The sequence below is a fragment of the Ostrea edulis genome, chromosome 5, assembly GCF_947568905.1.
Source record: "Ostrea edulis chromosome 5, xbOstEdul1.1, whole genome shotgun sequence".
In the NCBI taxonomy this organism is placed as follows: domain Eukaryota; kingdom Metazoa; phylum Mollusca; class Bivalvia; order Ostreida; family Ostreidae; genus Ostrea; species Ostrea edulis.
The window spans coordinates 11407116-11428507 of NC_079168.1; the positions used below are offsets into that span (position 1 = coordinate 11407116).

A 21392-nucleotide genomic window follows, 5' to 3' on the forward strand; every position below is an offset into this window, starting at 1 on the left:
AACATGCCAGACAGTACCCAACCCAAAGACAGGCTGCATATATTGTCTGAAAATTCTCAATCAATGGGCATTTTTGGTGGTTGCACATTTTTGAAAATACGACCCTAAAACATAGCATTTCAATGGTTTCAATAACGCCAATTAGTCATCGTCTTCATGAATTTTGTACAACGATTTCAAACAAATTACACAATGACAGTGAATTTGTTAGATAGAAAATGAAATAGGTTATTTTAAAATCTATCTTAATTCAAGAAAGAACTTTGTACAACTGAAAAATACGATTTTTTATCATGTGAGCTAGTGTGCCTCACTGCTCCAGACTATGAGAGTAATCAATGGCAATTCAGCTACATTCTAGCAGTTCATTAAACTTAGTCTAGAAGAAAATGTATCACATCTCAAGATCTATAATCAGTATAATTGCGTTCTGTCCCAACTAATGCTCAATTCACAACCTCAAGAAACCAGACACAGTGACTTAGTGGTTAAATTGTTTGTTTTATGTACAGTACAGAAGGTAGGAAATTTCAATCCTTCTCGTCGATTCGCCGCGTTAAATCTAAAACATAAAATTAGGTAGTAACTGACCCTTTGTCAAATGCTCCACATTTAAAAATGAGAGTCGTTGGTCTTGTGACTGAGGCCTTAAAAATGGAGGTCCCGTAACCTGGCAGGATATACAACTCTTACTGCTTCGACCTTGAGGGTCATGCATAGGTCAAAATTTGCTGCACTTCATCTACACCTGGTGGTCTCAATATCGATGAAAAATTCTCGAGGGGAAGTAAAACAGTCGTCAAAGAAACAAACAAATCACCCTCGGAATTAAAAAGTTTGTTACGTGGTCAGTAAATGGACTTCATAAATGTATACGTATAAACACTAACCTGCTTTGCTTTGAATTTCATTTTGCAGACGTTCAATTTCCTCTTCATTAGATGGATTATTTGCCATTGAAAATGAATTTCTTCGATCTTCATTCCTTATGTCATGCTGTTCAGCTTCCTCTGCAGTAGATGGATTTGATGTCACTATTTCTTCCAATAACGTTGTGCTTGGTTCCGTTCTTGTCGTAGATTCAATAGGTATATCATCCTTTCTACCTTGCACTTCTTTATCAGTCTGTGAATGTTCAAATGCGGTACTTCCGCTTCCATCTAATTCCTTGTGTGATTCTGCTTTTCTTGAATCCTCAGATTGATTTGTTCTATCCTCAGTACTTTGTCGACTACTATCATGGTCATCCATCCCGCCCACGTTCTCACGATCAGTTGTATTCATCTTCTCTGAACTATCACTCATCTTAGCAGTTATTTTCTTACTGTTCTGTGCTTCTGTCAGGCTTGGATTCCCACATTGCTTTTCTTCCTCCATACCTCTTTCAGACCCATCTGTGACATTTCTTGACAAACGATTATTACGAACATCACCCTCAGAATGTGGAATGTCCTTATTATCTCTCTCTATATGGTCCTGGGACACTTGGTTATTCGCCTCACAAGACGACGATTTGGATTGCTTGTCGTCAGTAGAAGATTCTCTGCCATTTGAATTGGTGCCCATGTGGTTGTCTTCTCCTTGTGTTCTGTCACACTCAGTATCAGATTGGGACACTTGGTTATTCGATTGGGATTGCTTGTCTTCAGTAGAAGATTCTCTGCCATTTGAATTGGTGCCCATGTGGTTGTCTTCTCCTTGTGTTCTGTCACACTCAGTATCAGATTGGGACACTTGGTTATTCGATTGGGATTGCTTGTCTTCAGTAGAAGATTCTCTGCCATTTGAATTGGTGCCCATGTGGTTGTCTTCTCCTTGTGTTCTGTCACACTCAGTATCAGATTGGGACACTTGGTTATTCGATTGGGATTGCTTATCGTCAGTAGAAGATTCTCTGCCATTTGAATTGGTGCCCATGTGGTTGTCTTCTCCTTGTGTTCTGTCACACTCAGTATCAGATTGAGACACTTGGTTATTCGATTGGGATTGCTTGTCGTCAGTAGAAGATTCTCTGCCATTTGAATTGGTGCCCATGTGGTTGTCTTCTCCTTGTGTTCTGTCACACTCAGTATCAGATTGGGACACTTGGTTATTCGCCTCACAAGACGACGATTTGGATTGCTTGTCGTCAGTAGAAGATTCTCTGCCATTTGAATTGGTGCCCATGTGGTTGTCTTCTCCTTGTGTTCTGTCACACTCAGTATCAGATTGGGACACTTGGTTATTCGATTGGGATTGCTTGTCGTCAGTAGAAGATTTCCTGCCATTTGAATTGGTGCCCATGTGGGTGTCTTCTCCTTGTGTTCTGTCACACTCAGTATCAGATTGGGACACTTGGTTATTCGATTGGGATTGCTTGTCATCAGTAGAAGATTCTCTGCCATTTGAATTGGTGCCCATGTGGTTGTCTTCTCCTTGTGTTCTGTCACACTCAGTATCAGATTGGGACACTTGGTTATTCGATTGGGATTGCTTGTCTTCAGTAGAAGATTCTCTGCCATTTGAATTGGTGCCCATGTGGTTGTCTTCTCCTTGTGTTCTGTCACACTCAGTATCAGATTGGGACACTTGGTTATTCGATTGGGATTGCTTATCGTCAGTAGAAGATTCTCTGCCATTTGAATTGGTGCCCATGTGGTTGTCTTCTCCTTGTGTTCTGTCACACTCAGTATCAGATTGAGACACTTGGTTATTCGATTGGGATTGCTTGTCATCAGTAGAAGATTCTCTGCCATTTGAATTGGTGCCCATGTGGTTGTCTTCTCCTTGTGTTCTGTCACACTCAGTATCAGATTGGGACACTTGGTTATTCGATTGGGATTGCTTGTCTTCAGTAGAAGATTCTCTGCCATTTGAATTGGTGCCCATGTGGTTGTCTTCTCCTTGTGTTCTGTCACACTCAGTATCAGATTGAGACACTTGGTTATTCGATTGGGATTGCTTGTCATCAGTAGAAGATTCTCTGCCATTTGAATTGGTGCCCATGTGGTTGTCTTCTCCTTGTGTTCTGTCACACTCAGTATCAGATTGAGACACTTGGTTATTCGATTGGGATTGCTTGTCGTCAGTAGAAGATTCTCTGCCATTTGAATTGGTGCCCATGTGGTTGTCTTCTCCTTGTGTTCTGTCACACTCAGTATCAGATTGAGACACTTCGTTATTCGATTGGGATTGCTTGTCATCAGTAGAAGATTCTCTGCCATTTGAATTGGTGCCCATGTGGTTGTCTTCTCCTTGTGTTCTGTCACACTCAGTATCAGATTGAGACACTTGGTTATTCGATTGGGATTGCTTGTCGTCAGTAGAAGATTCTCTGCCATTTGAATTGGTGCCCATGTGGTTGTCTTCTCCTTGTGTTCTGTCACACTCAGTATCAGATTGGGACACTTGGTTATTCGCCTCACAAGACGACGATTTGGATTGCTTGTCGTCAGTAGAAGATTCTCTGCCATTTGAATTGGTGCCCATGTGGTTGTCTTCTCCTTGTGTTCTGTCACACTCAGTATCAGATTGGGACACTTGGTTATTCGATTGGGATTGCTTGTCGTCAGTAGAAGATTCTCTGCCATTTGAATTGGTGCCCATGTGGTTGTCTTCTCCTTGTGTTCTGTCACACTCAGTATCAGATTGGGACACTTGGTTATTCGATTGGAATTGCTTGTCTTCAGTAGAAGATTCTCTGCCATTTGAATTGGTGCCCATGTGGTTGTCTTCTCCTTGTGTTCTGTCACACTCAGTATCAGATTGGGACACTTGGTTATTCGATTGGGATTGCTTATCGTCAGTAGAAGATTCTCTGCCATTTGAATTGGTGCCCATGTGGTTGTCTTCTCCTTGTGTTCTGTCACACTCAGTATCAGATTGGGACACTTGGTTATTCGCCTCACAAGACGACGATTTGGATTGCTTGTCGTCAGTAGAAGATTCTCTGCCATTTGAATTGGTGCCCATGTGGTTGTCTTCTCCTTGTGTTCTGTCACACTCAGTATCAGATTGGGACACTTGGTTATTCGATTGGGATTGCCTGTCGTCAGTAGAAGATTTCCTGCCATTTGAATTGGTGCCCATGTGGGTGTCTTCTCCTTGTGTTCTGTCACACTCAGTATCAGATTGGGACACTTGGTTATTCGATTGGGATTGCTTGTCATCAGTAGAAGATTCTCTGCCATTTGAATTGGTGCCCATGTGGTTGTCTTCTCCTTGTGTTCTGTCACACTCAGTATCAGATTGGGACACTTGATTATTCAATTTGGATTGTTTGTCTTCAGTAGAAGATTCTCTGCCATTTGAATTAATGCCTGTGTGGTTATCTTCTTGTGTTTTGTCACACTCAATACCAGATTGCGTTTTCCCCTTTGTATCACTTTCGTCATTAACAACATGATCTCTATCATTTTCGTTACTTTTCATCGAACGACCATTATTTCTACTGCCGTCAGTATTTGTCGATTTATCATGGATCGACTGGTTTTCATCCTGATCATTTTCTCCTACTTTCCTTTCATCCTTAGTTTGCATTGTGCTCTTCACAGCATTTTGTTGAAGGACGTCAGAACTGCTATCACCACCGTTAGTACACAGAGAATTCATTCCATTCGTCCTTGAACTGTCCTCCTCAGATGGACCTGGACATTTATCTTTAGCTTTAGAACCTTTACTATGCATGTCGACGCGTTTGAATTTCCCATTATTATTATTTTTCCCTTGTTTTTTCTTGTTTTTCTTTCCCATAATGCTATCAATCAAACAGTAATGTTTTCTTCCTTCCTCTTTGATTTAACTGGAAAAAAATACTGACACATTAGTTTATACATCCTGAACACTTTTCTTTTAATTAATGATGATGACACTTGAAGTACATGTTCGATTTGAATTTTTGAAATTTATTTAGAAAGGATAAAGATTATGAAAATAACAAGAGGCCCATGGGCCACATCGCTCACCTGAGTCACCTTGGCCCATATCTGAAGACTTTCCATATATATTTGCATGTAAAACCTTGGTCCCTATTATGGCCCAAACTACCCTTTGCAAACTTGAATCTACACTATGTCAGAAAGCTTTCATGTAAATGTCAACTTCTTTGGCACAATGGTTCTTTTAAAGCTTTTTTCTATATTTGTATGTAAAACTTTGACCCCCCCCCCCTTGTGGCCCAATCCTACCCCCCGGGGACCATGATTTGAACAAACTTGAATCTGCACTATGTCAGAAAGCTTTCTTGTAAATATCAGCTTTTCTGACTCAGTGGTTATTGAGAAAAAGATTTTAACTATATATTTGTATGTAAAACTTTTATCCCCCTTGTGGCCCCATCCTACCCCCGGAGCCCATGATTTGAAGAAACTTGAATCTGCACTATGTCAGAAAGTTTTCATGTAAAAATCAGCTTTTCTGGCTTAGTGGTTCTTGAGAAGAAGATTTTTCCTATATATTTGTATGTAAAACTTTGATCTCCTATTGTGGCCCCATCCAACCCCTGGAGCCCATGATTTGAACAAACTTCAATCTGCATTATGTCAGGAAGCTTTCATGTAAATCTCAGCTTTACTGGCTTAGTGGTTCTTGAGAAGAAGATTTTTAAAGTTTTTCCCTATCTGTGTGTAAAACTTTGATTCCCCCCTTGGGGCCCCATCTTATCCCCGGGGGCCATGATTTGAACAAACTTGAATCTGCACTATGTCAGGAAGCTTTCATGTAAATCTCAGCTTTTCTGGCTTAGTGGTTCTTGAGAAGAAGATTTTTAAAGTTTTTCCCTATATATTTGTGTGTAAAACTTTGATCCCCCCTTGGGGCCCCATCTTATCCCCGGGGGCCATGATTTGAACAAACTTGAATCTGCACTATGTCAGAAAGTTTTCATGTCAAAATCAGCTTTTCTGGCTCAGTGGTTCTTGAGAAGAAGATTTTTAAAGTTTTTCCTTATATATTTGTGTGTAAAACTTTGATCCCCCCTTGGGGCTTCATCTTATCCCCGGGGGCCATGATTTGAACAAACTTGAATCTGCACTATGTCAGGAAGTTTTCATGTAAAAATCAGCTTTTCTGACTCAGTGGTTCTTGAGAAGAAGATTTTTAAAGATTTTTCCTATATATTTGAATGTAAAACTTTGATCCCCCCTCTTGGGGCCCCATCCAACCCCCGGGGCCCATGATTTGAACAAACTTGAATCTGCATTCTGTCAGGAAGCTTTCATGTAAATCTCAGCTTTTCTGGCTTAGTGGTTCTTGACAAGAAGATTTTTAAAGTTTTTCCCTATATATTTGTATGTAAAACTTTGATCCCCCCTTGTGGCCCCATCCTACCACCGGGGGCCATGATTTGAACAAACTTGAATCTGCAATATGTCAGGAAGCTTTCAGGTAAATTTCAGCTCTTCTGGCTTAATGGTTCTTGAGAAGAAGATTTTTAAATGACCCCACCCTATTTTTGCATTTTTGTGATTATCTCCCCTTTGAAAGGGACATGGCCCTTCATTTGAACAAACTTGAAAGCCCTTCACCCAAGGATGCTTTTGGCCAAGTTAGGTTGAAATTGGCCCAGTGGTTCTGGAGAAGAAGTCGAAAATGTGAAAAGTTTACAGACGGACAGACAGACAGACGGACACCGGACAAAATGTGATCAGAATAGCTCACTTGAACCTTCGGTTCAGGTGAGCTAAAAACAAAATGTGCACATTACATATATATATAAATCTGTTGTCTTAAGCTGCAATATCGGATTTATTGAATTTGTGACAGTTCATACATTTCATATTTTGACACCACCCCTGGAATATTATGCAATGACTCCGTGTTCACATATGACTGGTGAACTTTTTCCTAATCCATATGATTATTTAGTATAAAGGAAAAGTATGAAACTACAAGTATAAAACCTATCCATTTCTTATTTAATGACATTTTCCTTGAAAACTGGCCAAAAATCGTCCTTTAAATTTGACATGCTCCCCTGAAAAAGAATTGCCAATGACCCATACTTTTTTTCTTACAATTAGTAAGCTTATTGTCTTTTTAAAATCATTCTTTAATTTGGATTAAAAGTCTATTGTAGAAATATTTTAATTTTAACTTTTATATTGAAAATTGGAAATCTATGTACCTATATTTCCTTTGCAATTACGACTACTAATTCATAGCCAACTTTTGAAACGCCCCGCGCTGAAAATCAAAGACGATTTTCATTTGTTTTTTTCATTGATTTTAACTCATTAATGCATGCTTTACCTTATATCAAAATTTGAATAAAATCTCTATTGTAGAAACGAATTAGGTCCGTCACCCTTAACTCAAAAATTATTTTCACAAACTCATGAACAATAGCCATGGAATATTTCTTTTACATGATATGAATCCCATGTATTGTTGATTCACAGACTGATTACCTTCTAGAACAATCAAAAAGATATGATTTTAAATTCACCATTGTGAATGAGAAGAGCAAGAGGCCTATGGGCCAAATTGCTCACTTGAGTGACAACTTGCACCCTTACCAAAACTAAATATTTGCGGCAAGTTTGCCGCAAATAGATTTGTTTGCCATAACTATTCACCAAAACATTGCAGGAGTTTGCCAGTAGTGGCAAACAGTTCTGGCAAAGTTCTGGTAAACATTTGGGAATTTTGAAAAAGATTTACCATTAGTGGTAAACAGTTGTGGCAATTTTCTGGCAAACAATAGGGGCTGTAAGTCTCGTTTCTCGTCACTTCGGGTGAAGCGTTTCCGGTGACAAACAAATCCGATTCAGTATTACAAGTATAGAATATGGGCCAAATACACGTCCGAAAAACCAACGCTTATTAGCAAATCAGAGAACGCTGTGTACCACAACCATTTGTTATGTCCCTGTTTAACAAGTTGGCATGCATTGTCAATGCAGTGGTTCAAGTGTCGATGGAGAACAAGTTGTATAAAGTAACCAGGTAACTGCAAGTATACCTTCATCTTCATGAATGATTATTCGATAATTACGCAATTCATTTATACTTTTAATTAAACTTACTTCTCTTTACTAGGCCTATTATTGTTAATGATTGACATACAAATGTGCAATGTAACTGAGGTAGATAATTTTGTGATGTTGCTAAAATTGGAGGGGGGGGCGGGGGCGGTATGGTTATATTATGGCCTATCACTTCACTGGGTTTTTTTTTTTGGGGGGGGGGGTCATTATCATTTAAGCAATTTGGAGAAATTGGGGTATTATTAAGAGAACTTTATTATCTATGGCTTGATTAAGTTTGTATATATTTAGCAAGAAATTACAGGGGGGGGGGGGGGGCAGTTCCTGTCTAAAGATATCAGGAGGCAAACGCCGGAGAGAGTAATTTCATAATTTCAGTGGCTGGTTCCAATAATGTGGTAGAAAATTTGTAGAATGTGTATCTTCAGTATAATTAATGCCTGTTTACAGCCAGAAAGAAAAAAAAGTTACATTGTAAGCATCAGAAAATTCTTGAATTAATTTCTGAGGTCACAAATATTTTCTTTGTAATATTATTTCTCATGTACGCTTCACTGTACATTATATATAAACTTTTTATTACATTTAGAATAGAGGAAGAGTATTTACTCCCTCAAGTCCAGACATCCTTGCTATCATCAGATACAGGGCCAGCTTTTGTGCAATATGAATTATTCCGTCTCGATTCCGGATCATCAAGGACTCTTAGTGGACAAAGAACTTGCAAAGTGATAGAATTTTATTACTGCAACTTAATTATTCAGACAACAGCTGACTGCAGAATTATCCCGGATCATAAAGGACTCTGAATGGACACAACATTAAGTCATTAACAGAATTATTCTTTTAATATTTCCATTCCTGAATGAATTCAAAATCAACATGTATTGATAAAACATACTTAGTAAAACAATAACAATCAATAGTGCATTTTTTATTTATACTAAACTATTTGACACACGAGTTTTATTTTAATCATACAGGATTTGCAAATAATAATAAATGAAGAAAACGATATTAAAATACCCCACCCCACTAAAAAAAAAATCCGAGTGCTTAATTAATGAAGATGTGAACATGTAGAGCATTGTACTTAACAGTCACTCCAGAAAATGTTTTAAAAATATTACGGTTGAATGAACAGTTATTAGAATTTAATATACTGTTTAATGCATCCCATGCACATATTTATCTTGGTTAATATTGGCTCGCAGACAGCTGGCATGTGGATTTTATCCTTTCGTTAGCCCCCTAGACGTAAATACTCCCCTGGCTAATATGTAACACAGTTCAACTTTTTTATAAGCCAACTGTCCTCTCAAGGATAAAAAGCCGGAATGTTCAAGGACACACATTGTTTTAATTGATCACAGATGGTTTTCCAGCTTTGGGTTTTGATGGAACTTTTCTGTGGAGTACATGTTGATCCCAATACTCAAAGTTGAAAAATGAGTGATTGCACCATTCGGTGTTACACAAGTCACTGCTTTGACGGTATGTCAGCACTTACAGGAACTGTATGTCATGGCCTGGGTATCAAGGTGTCCGGGAATATTTCAAGAGAGTAGTCTCAATGGGATCGATCCATCTAACCTAAATAAAAAATTGGAAGAAAAATCATTTTCATGCAATACATCTCTCTTCATCTGAAGGAAGTTATTGCAAGTCTTAAGTAAAAGCCATATTCTTGAATTTAGTAAAACTAATAATATTCTATACACAAACTGTATTTATACAATCTGAAACTGGTTTAGGGAGAGAGGATAGAAAAATTCAATGCGGGTGGAGAAGGTTTGTTTAATAATAATATTCCCAGTAAACCATCAATACTGTTGTATCATGTTATCAAATTATACCCCCCTCCCATCCACCAAGTGCCAATCGAATCTCAATAAATCCACTTTCTAAAACATTTATTGTTTTATAATATCAAATACTATCACTTGTTTTTGAAAATTGTGTAAATATTACATTTATCAAGGTTAAGCTGCTAAAATGTAGCCCTCTCCGAGATTTTTTACTCTGACCCCCCCCCTTTTTTTTTTAAAGGAGAGGGTTACATTATTACAGCTAAAGAAGGTCATGCACGCGCGACGCCAATAAGAAATCAATGATGAAGTTTTGTTGTATATGGCATGGAAAGAGCTATTTAGCAGTACTAAAGCTGCCGTGTCTAGGGATGTTTTTTGTAAAAATTCTCTCTATAGATCGTAAAATCATACTCCTCCCTCTATAAACATTTGATTTATACAATTTCAAGCTTGGCTGCATGTGATGTGTAACTGTGTACATCTTGACTTGTGGATTGTAAATAAAAAATGTAAATCTATTTAGTTATACTTGGGCGTATATGTAACTAAAGACTGATGATCGGTATGAAGGCCCTACAGATGTGGTGACAAACAAAACCAAGATATTTATCATTTAATGGAAATCAAGTTTACTACCGGTATTAGAATGCATTTATACTTACCTGCACAACTTTCCCCATAACGTCCATTTCTTTGCATCGACCAAAAAACAACGATAAAAACTGCAGGATATTTCCAACTGGTATATGATTTCATGCAAACCGTAAAGGTTTGTTTGTCACCGGAAGTACTCAAATCTTGCGTCATCTCGTTTGCGAGCTTACAGCCCCTATACAGGTTAAAATATGTGTCATGTCCTGCTAAATGACGTCACATCGCATCGATTGACATGTGGATCGCGATCTGTGAAATGCATTTGTATTTTACTGTGTCTGATTGAATTGGTGACAATGCTCGTGCTCTGGTAATTAAGTTATAACGTAGTTTGATAAAACTTTAATGAAATAAAAAGCCGCAAATTAGGCCTATTCTACATTTTCTGTTACATGGCGTATTTTGTGTGATGTCTGTCTGAGCGACTGCAAAGTCGGATCTTGTGCTGCGAAGCAAACAATAGGCCTACATAATATATGTAGAGACAACTGCACTTTATCCCATATATTTAGCCTACTCATGTCTTCTGAACACCTATCATTAGATTTGTTGCATATTCCATCTTGCGTTTTTAAATTTGATAAAGTACAAACTCTGATTATGCGAAGAACCAAGATGGCGGCCTTCGCTTCGTCGGAGTATTGCGAAGTGAATCTTTGCGCGGCGCAAGTGATTAATATTTATCGGTACTTCTTTACCTTTTTTAGAATTAAAAGTTTGTACAGTGTAGTTTTATCAATTTGCTTTCAACGAACGAAGCTAATAAACTTTAACCAATATTAATTCTTGATGCAGAATATCACAAGTGGATCCAGGAATTTTTTAAAGGGAGGGGGGGGGTCTACCATTGATTTTGGTTTTCAGGGGGGGGGGGCTACTATCAAAATGCGTTATTTATACCCCTTTTTAATCAAAATTTTCTGACAAAAGGGGGGGGGGGTTCCGACCCTGGAACCCTCCCTCTAGATTCACCACTGAATATTCGCGGATTTTAAAAGTTAGGTTATATCGCAGAAAGTATAGGTCAAAATTATCTTCATTCTTTAAATAAACTGAATTTTACAACCTGAATGCATGTTAAGTGAAAATTTTAAAATGAATCTAGATTAATGATAAAATTAGACAGTGCTTTATAATAAACAATTACACATTTCCCCCACATTATTAAGTCCAGTCAAAATAAATATAACCGGGACAAAATTGCAACAGAATTTATTTTTATCACATATGAATATACATGATGATAGAAGCATCATATTAAAAATTTAAAGAAATCTACAGCGGGGAAAGTAAAAAACATCGAGTTTAAAATTTCGCATACCGAACAAATTCGCCGTTGCAAAAACAGGTTACCGTACGCAACGTTACTTGGCTACCGTAATCAACAGTTCACAACAACGCGCTGTGTACAACTCCTTTTAGCTGCAATAATGTAGCCCTCTCTGATTTTTTTTTTTTTGATTTTTTTTTTTTTTTTTTTGGGAGAGGGCTACAACTCCTTAGGATCTCCGTAATGGTGCAAATGCGGGAGTGATTCACTCCCGCAACATTTGCGCTCATTCTAAACATTTCCTGACTTTCTTTACGTAAATAAAATGATATTCTATGTTTCTTAGTCAATATATAAATTTACAACCTGCAACTTTAGATTTGTGAGGCTCTATTCTACCGTTTTCAACAATTTCGATAAATTCCAATTTCTCGATTCATATTTGTGCGCCATGTTTGATGTACTGAAGTTTCAACTTCCGGTTGTCAAGTCATTTGCATATGCCATATAAGGTAGTATTTACATCAATGGACAAGTATGGAGGCGAAAGCTATTTCGTCAGTATTGAAAAGGTTTGAATTTAATATCAAGTTAAAAACCGAACAGCAGAGTGTAAATTCTTTCTGCAACAGTATGATTTTCCTTTCTTTGTCGAAGTGGCTCGAGTAACTACATTTTCGCGCTGATTGTCAATGTTTAGGCCTTTCATTAGATCCACCTACGAGATCTCGCGATAACAAGCATGGCGGAGCAGACGAAGAATTTTGCATGCTGTACATTATATTTAATGAAAAACACCTTTATTAGACATACCCGAGCACAAAGTTGGTACTCCCTTTGGTGTAAACAACATTTGGGACTAATACACAGAGTTTATTATCGGTTATTCATAAAATTATTTTGCACCATTACGGAGATCCTTTGGAATTGTAGCCCTATCCCGAAAACGTCAGAATAAAAAAAATTGGATAGGGCTACATTATTGCAGCTAAACTCCTTTTTGTGCGCTACATGCTATTTTCATGATGTATGGTAAGGAAATATATGTACAAACCATGAAATTAACATCATACAGTTGTTTTAGAAATATTTTATACATTTAAAACTGTCGCCACTTACAACTTATTTCTTATCGTCTGCTATTTATAAATATAACTTACATCTAAATCCTTCAAGAAGTTATACGATACGATTTTTCAATTTTTCAAGTTTGAGATTGCAATTAGAACTGACATAAAATTGCATAAAAGCATTATTTAATAAAATAAATGGATAGACTGACTTTAAGTATTTTGTATTTAAGACTAACTGTATAGGAACATCGCGGCTGCGGTTTTATTTCTATGGAAGCCCATGAAGAAGAAAATGAGGTAATTATAAGCCAATTTCTTTTACGCGTTGGTTTTCAAATATTTGAAATTTTAGTTATTCTTTCTCAATTTAAAATTTAATTTTTATATTTGAAAAATGAAAAATAATTTATCATAACAAACAATTTGGTTTCCGATAATAAATAACGTTCAACTTAAAAATCATGCACTCGGGGAAATAACTAAGATTTAATCAAATATTCATTAAGCATACTCGGCAAGTAGATAATTGTTTTATGCATTGAAGATTCTGATACCATATTTACAACATTGATTTTTAAAAAGATTACGTTTTAACAATGAAGTTTTCATAAGTAAATCCAAATTATTATTATCAATTTAGGTTGGGCCATTTATTATTATTGTTATTTTGATTTGTATTGTGTTATTTATTTTGTTTTGTTTAAATTGCCTGTTTTTCCAAAGATGAGGAGATTGAAACAAGAAATCTCAAAGCTAAGCAATTTATTTTCCTTTGTTCTATAGTATAATTCTAATGAGCAGGAAGTTTAGAAATTTACTTTAAATATCATATACCCTATTACACCTTATTAATTGTAGTATCATATAGGTAAAATGATTTCATTTATTTCTAAGAAGACTTTTGAGTGTTAGTCATGCTTATGTTATGCTTAGATACTTTCGGTCGTTTTACTCGATCGCATATTAATATCTTAAAAATATCAATAAAATGAACTTTCATTATCAGTCGATATTATCTATCAAGAGGTTTAAATGCGTTAATTCAAATTAATTGATGTATATTTCAGTCCGGAGACGATCTGGCTTTGTATTACACTTGCCAACTTTGTGGGGAAGAGCTTGGAAACAGTGAGTACTCAGTTAATTCTTACTGCAAAAGGATGTAGAGGAATCATTGATGCAGGGGAAATGAGGAAAGAGAATATATACGTTTCTCCAGGCCAGAGAGTTCACAAGGATTGTAGAAGCAAGTACACAAATCCATTGACAATTAAACAAAAACAAGCAAAATTTGAAAACTTCTGCCAAACCCCAAATTTACGATCTAAGGAAAGCTTCAATCTCTCAACCCACTGTCTCTTTTGCGCACAACCAGCAAAAATATCTGATAAAAAAATAGGCCCAAATGTTTTCCCAGTCAGAACCTCTGATTTTCAAAATAACATTCTAGCAACCTGTGAGGAAAGGAGAGATGAATGGGCTCTTCAAGTAAGTGGAAGAATACAGTCAATAAACGATCTTCATGCTGCAGACGCATTATATCATCAACCATGCAGTGTAAATTTTCGAACTCTTAAACAAATTCCCCTTGTATTCTCACCATCCAAACATGTCAAAAAGCCTAAAGGTAGACCAAGCTCTCAAGACACAAATTTTCAAAAAAAATAGTAACCATAGTGGAAGAAAGTTATGATCAATTTACCTTGGCAGATCTCAGGTATCCCATATGAGAAGTGTATGTGGTGATGAGGCATTTACTCCAAAACACATGAAACGTCGATTGGTTGAACACTATGGGAACAACATCATTTTTACCACCGAAAATGGAAGACCAAATATCATAACTGTAAAAAAGGCAGTTGCTCCAATTTTACGAGAATTTCACGCAAGACCAAAAAACCAGGATTCAGATTCTGAAAAACGATCCATTATTGAAACAGCAGTCAAACTGATCAGAAACGATATGCTTAATATGGACTCGAAATCTGAAATGTATCCATCACCAGCAGACATATCATCCACTGAAAAAAATCTTCAGTATCTTCCAAAGAGTCTAGTGAATCTTCTTCGTGAAATTACACTAAGATAAACCGATTTGAAAATTGCAGCTATTGGACAGGCCATTGCACAAACAGCAAGACCTCGAAACCTGCTACCACCATTACAATTAGGACTTGGTGTCCAACTGCATCACCAGTATGGGTCTCGTTTTCTTATTCAAACTCTGAATTCTCTCGGTTTCTGTTCGTCATACTCTGAGGTAAACAAATTTGAGTGTAATGCTGCTTTACAACAGGGAACAGATTTGCACGGACTCAAAGGTAAAGAATTTATCCAGTATTCCGCAGATAACGTTGATCACAATTCGTGTACTTTAGATGGAAAAGGCACATTTCACGGAATGGGGATCATTGCCTGTGTAACACCGGAACTAGACAACTCTGGATCTTCAATAAGAAGGCTTACAGCTTCTCAAGAGGAAATAAAGAGAGTTGGTAATATTGCTGTGAAATACTATGAGCAGACATCAAACGTATTTTCAACACTGACGTACGACGAACTGAAGGAGATTAGAGAAATTGACAACCTTTCAAGACTGGACTTAACTTCTTCCCTTCTCTGGTCATTACGAGAGGAACAGCCTGGATGGTCAGGCATAATGCAGACATGTCATAAAGGAACACATCCTGGGAAATCCTCTGTTAAGTTCCTTCCCATGATAGATTTGAGTGCAAGCGATTTAAGCTGCATATACAGTACAATGCATTTTGTGTGTGATCACGCTAGAAAATACAATGTCTCACCAATCCTGACGTTTGATCAACCGCTCTTTTGGAAAGCGTCAACTATAGTGGAAAACGAATCTTCAGAGAGTCCTCTTAAAGATATAGTTCTTAGGTTGGGAGCTTTTCATACACAGATGAATTTTTTGGGCTGTATCGGACACATCATGGGTGATACTGGATTACAAGCCGTTTTAGAGACTGTCTATGCCCCAAATGCAGTAAGCCACATTCTAACAGGAAAAGCAGTAAGTAGGGCTGTTCGTGCACACCAGCTTGTTGAAACTGCATTGTATTCTATGCTATGGTCCAGATGCTTCACTGATACATGTCCGGATATGAAGGTTAGTGTGACAACAGGATGCGCCGAGAAAGCCTTTGGGGAATCCCTAGATTCTTTGTCAAAAGAGAATAATGTACTTCCAACACAAAGACCTCACAAAAATTATGTTTTATTTGAACGATTGCAAAAGTCATTCAGTCTCCTCCAAGAGAATGCAGAGGACTTTTGCAATACGGTTGAAGTAAAAGCACTAGAAGAGATGATCGAAGAAGAAAAGCAATCACTGAGAAATGACAGAACATCACAAGTTTGGTTGCTCTATCTGCAGATGATTTCCATATTGAAAGCTTTCATAAGGGCCGAGAGAACAGGCAACTGGAATCTCCATATTGCAACCCTGAGGAAAATGCTTCCTTTCTTTGCTGCATCAAGTCACAATTTCTATATAAAGTCTACATATTTGTACCTCATGAAAATGCTGGAACTCCCACAGACACATCCAGACGTGTACAATGACTTCTGCAAAGGACATCATGTTTTATGCAGAAGCGACAAACTCTGGGCTGGTTTATCATCAGATCTCATGATAGAACAGGTGCTAATGAGGAGCCTTAAGACATCCGGTGGTATCACACGTGGTCGTGGTATGACTGAATTGCAAAGAAGCAAATGGATACTAGCGATGCCTGCTTGTGCAGATATTAACTGTTCAATGCAAGCTGTTACAGAAGTTGGATTCCAAACAAGTGACCAACATAAAGACACATTCAAAAGCAGGTGGGACCGAGATAACAAGGACATCAAAGATATCCTAAGTTTTCTACAAGATCGACAGCTGTTTGCTTGCAACGGACCTCTGAGAAACATTGAAACTGGTCAAGTAGCCGACAAGTCAGTGAACATAGAACATGCTGAAACTGTTGGTAAAGAGATACTGAAGTCCATGAGTGGCAGCAATATTTTAAGCTACACTTTCAGAAAATCAAACCAAGTGGTAACCCTCGATTCAAAAGTCGGCATCAAAGTTGAAGGAGAAACATTACGCGTAGATCCACAGCTTTTATTTCAACACTTAATTGCTGAAGCAAGATCCAACACTGAGGATATCCCTGATCTATTCAAATATGAACTCAGTACCGTGCCTTCCGCTTTGTTTGAGCCAACAGGTTTATTTAGGGAGGCAAACAGGGCTCAGCTTGCTGACTTTATTTGGAAAATGGGATCTTGTGGTGTGTCGGAGATCATTACACTCAACCCATATGTTCTAGATGGAGGTTCACTTTTGCAAAAGATCCCTTGGATAAAAGGAGAAACCTTTTCGACAATTTGTGAAAAATATGTCAAATATATCAAGGGAAAATACCTTCAGGCAGTAGTTGTGTTTGATGGATATTCAGTAGAACTTTCCACGAAAGATTTGACTCACCTCAGGCGTTCAAAGGGAATTGTCGCTCCAAGAGTTGTATTTACTGAAAACATGCCGTTCAAAAGCAAGAAGGAGCTCTTTCTTTCAAATACAGAGAACAAACAACAGTTTATCCACATGTTAAGCTCCGAACTTCTTAAATGCGGGGTAGAAACTCGGCATGCAACTGATGATGCCGATGTTCTTATAGTTAGCACAGCTGTGGAATACTCAACCTCCCATGAAGTCGTATTGATAGAAGACACTGACCTACTTGTCTTGCTCTGCCACCATGCTAAAGATGATAGAAAGAACATCTATTTCAAATCCGATCGTTCCAAAGGGCCAACAAAAATCTAGGATATCCTGAAAACAAAAACAGTTTTAGGACAGCACCTGTGTAATAATTTACTTGCCATCCATGCTTTGACAGGTTGCAACACAACTTCCAGGTTGTACGGCATTGGCAAAGGTTTTGCACTCAAAAAACTACTTTCCAATGAACACATGTTAAACCTCACTAGTATTTTCCTTGATGAAAACTCTGAAAAAGAATGTCTTCTATCAGCTGGAGAGAAGTTGATTGCCTTTCTCTATGGTGGTGTTGAGTATGAAACACTTGATTTGCTTCGCTTCCGTCGCTTTGTACAAAAAACAGCAGCAGCATCGGGTTGTGTTCAAATCCATGACCTTCCACCAACCACTGACTCTGGGAAATTTCACATTATGCGGACCTTCTTTCAGTCACAAATTTGGATTGGCAAACAAGGAAAGTTTCTTCCAGAGGAGTGGGGATGGCATTATGGTAATTGTAAACTTCAGCCTACTCGATCAATATTACCTCCAGCACCTGAACATTTGCTTAAGATTATCAAGTGTAATTGCAAACAAGGATGTGATTCAAAAAGATGTACTTGTAAGAAGCATGGTTTAGAGTGTTAAGCAGCATGTGGGGAATGCAGAGGCATGAGTTGTTCAAATGCAGGACTGTCCATTGAGTATGAAGAAGATGTAGATGAGCAAATATGACTATTGTATTGGAATTGTGTTCATGACTATGCGTATGACATATTTAACTCTCTGGCCAGTATTTCTGAATGTTATTCGAGCTTTTGAAATCATATCTTGAAAATCATAGCATCAATCTATTTATGTATAAATATATGAAATCTCACAACTCTCAAATTGATATAAAATTTAATGATTAGATAATTAAGTTTATTATGAACGTTTTTAAAATATTTTCACTTTTGATGAGGAAATTCGGATTATTGTGGAATAAAGAATAATGTCTGGATTAATGTTGTTGCATTACTATATATTGATATGATAGTGAATGATTATCGAAAAATATTCGTTTGTTTTGAACAAGATATCAGGTGGACTTCAATTGTTAAGCTTTCCAATAAACACAATTGTCTGTCAATATATATTCACAGAGGAAATTCGGATTAATCTCGAAATTCGTGAAAAAAAATTGCATAATTTTCGGTAAACATTAACAGATTATACAGTAAAATATATCTCTGAAAATAACGAAGATGAAAAATTAATGTTACACTAGAATACAGGGCTTGAAACTAACTTTTTATGTCACCAGTCCAGCCGGACTGATGGTGTATAATTTCAACCAGTCCGCAGGAAAATTTACCAGTCCAACAGAGTTTTCCAGAAATAATAAACATATTTTGTTAGTGTTATTAAAATGAAATTAAATTCAATATGCCTCAGATAATATTATAACACTTAAATGTGGGATTTATATTTACGAATCAGATTCATCTGATATCTACAGATCGAAGCATATGCCAAATGTGTGTATAAAATTTCATAAGTATATTTTCCAAAATGATGCTGAAGTTAAAAAATTAACCAGTCCCATCGGACTGACTAAAACAAATGTCAGTCAGTCCGCCAGACTTTTAACCAGTCACAGACTGACGGACATATGTTAATTTCGAGCCCTGGAATATGCAATATGTACCATAATATTTAACCACAACCATCTCTATTTAGAATTATTTCCCCTCTAGAATACTAAAACTGTGAGCAATAATTTATAAGGTTTCCCGAAGTCAGAAATCCTTAGATTTTTCATATATGTTTCTTCGATATATGTACTTTTGATATATAATGACAAATATTCTGTTGCAATTTTGTCCCGGTTTGGCATTTTTAAAGCTATTTTGACTGGACTATATATAAATGAACATGATTTAATAGTTTTAATGTACACTTTTATTTGTGAACAAACAGTAGAAAAGGTATAAGAGAGGGACGTTAAACAAGATACAATCAATCAATAGTTTCAAGATTCATCTTACATTTATTTAATTTTAAGGAGGAGGTGGGGGGGGGGTGAAAAATTTAGTGTTTTGTCAGACATTGAACTTTTAATCTCGCGCTCCTTTAAAGTCGTCAATTAGTTGGATATAAATTACATTAGTTTTATCATTGAGTAGAGAGGGGTATGTACATAAGATCTTTATATACACGCTATCCATGCTTCAGGTGCCTGTGGTTTCTATAAAATTGGGAGGTCACAAATCAATATAGATCTTAAGAGTTGCAAATGCTGCATTTACACACATACCAAGCTTGTTGTTCAATTCAATAACGTTCATGTACTAGAAGCATTTGATTTGGAGTATTATATACAATTAATAACTGCATGCATGGTTGAACTTCAGATAAATCACTTAAAGAAATTAAAAAAGTCAAGGACGCGTTTCCTGACATATGTTCTCCATGAAACTGAACACATATCCGTATTGTAGCACATTTGTTTTATATATAGTAATACTTCCTAGTAAATGAGTTACCTTTTGAAACTCTTGTATATATAGTCCTTAGAATGAATCTCGAAAGATTTGATCGCGCAATATATCATTATAACACGACTGAGAAATATAACATGTGGGTGGTGCATGTTCTTCCTCTAAGATACTAAATAACTATGTTAGAAAGTAATTTATTCGGTAAACAGTTTTAATTACCTTTACACGTGAACTCCATATGAAATTCAATTTTATAGTTTCTTGGTCTGCTTGCATACAAATTTTGAACAAAAGTGCTGTATTCTGAAGAAACAGATTCAAGTAATGAAGATAGCTTTTGTATATTATTTACAGAACTGATTACAGTGTACTTGTATATCTACATTTTGAATGCTATGAAGTACTTATATGTAATTTGGCCATTCCCATTTCCAAATGGAAATATAGAATATGCTCATAAGGGTCCTAAATCTTTAACAAATGTAAAAGTAAATGTAAAATTGAAGTTTGGTATTCAACCCTAACAAAATTATATCAACAACAACAACAAAAAACTAAGAAAACAAAAACTAGAACCTTTTCTATTCTTCATTTGAAATGTTTTGACACGAATCTAAATGAACGGATGCTAGTTTGACTCGAAATTAAAAGAATGGTTTCTACAAATGAACATAGTAACAAGGTTTATAAGAATATCTTACAGTATAAGAATGGAATGAAGAAAAGATTATGGCCTCAGTTCAGTTCAGAGGCTCATCAATATTTCAAATGAAAACTGACCGCTCTTAGATTTGACAGTTCAATGAACTATGATATCGATTTTACATTAATTAGAAAAAATTTTAAAACAAGATGTACTTGGGCATGACGTGTCATTATCAATGACAGTGAAACAATCAGATTACTGCTAGTGTCCGAAATATTTTTGTCATGATTCAACCAAATACTTCATTCTAAGCTTATTTCCCAAAATTGTTTGCCACAAACTTGCTAGAATTGTTTGCTGCGAACATTTGCCAGAACTGTTAAAATGCAGCAAATTCACCAAAACTGTTTGCTGCAAATTTGCCAGACCAAAATTGCTATCAATATGCATGCCAGAAATGTTAGCAAGAATCGTTTGCCGCAAATTTGCCAGAACTGTTTGCCGTAAACTTGCCAGAACTGTTTGCCACAAAGCTCATTTGCATGGCAATTATGAATTTGCAGCAAACTTGCAGCAAACATGCGGCAAATTTACCACAACTGTTTGTCAGAACCTTTGTATTTCGGTAAGGGTGCAGGTCCCGCTTTTCTCAAAATTAAGCTGTTATGAATTCTAAAAGACTTCTTTCAATCTTTATTCCCAATAAAAAATGATTGGACACGAATT

The 21392-nt window shown here is 36.7% G+C and overlaps 1 protein-coding gene across 7 annotated transcripts in view; it reads right to left on the bottom strand.

Moving 5' to 3' along the window:
• The window catches only part of LOC125651957 (putative leucine-rich repeat-containing protein DDB_G0290503), a 104893-nt gene that overhangs the window by 66436 nt on the left and 17065 nt on the right, over positions 1-21392 (bottom strand). For all 7 annotated transcript variants that reach the window (XR_008803387.1, XM_056166673.1, XM_056166671.1 and 4 more), the window contains exon 2: positions 891-4780. Coding sequence is in view for 6 of the 7 variants with exons in the window: in XM_056166673.1 (XP_056022648.1) it covers positions 891-4731 (3841 nt within the window). In the remaining variant the exon portion in view is untranslated. The remainder of the gene's footprint in view (positions 1-890; positions 4781-21392) is intronic.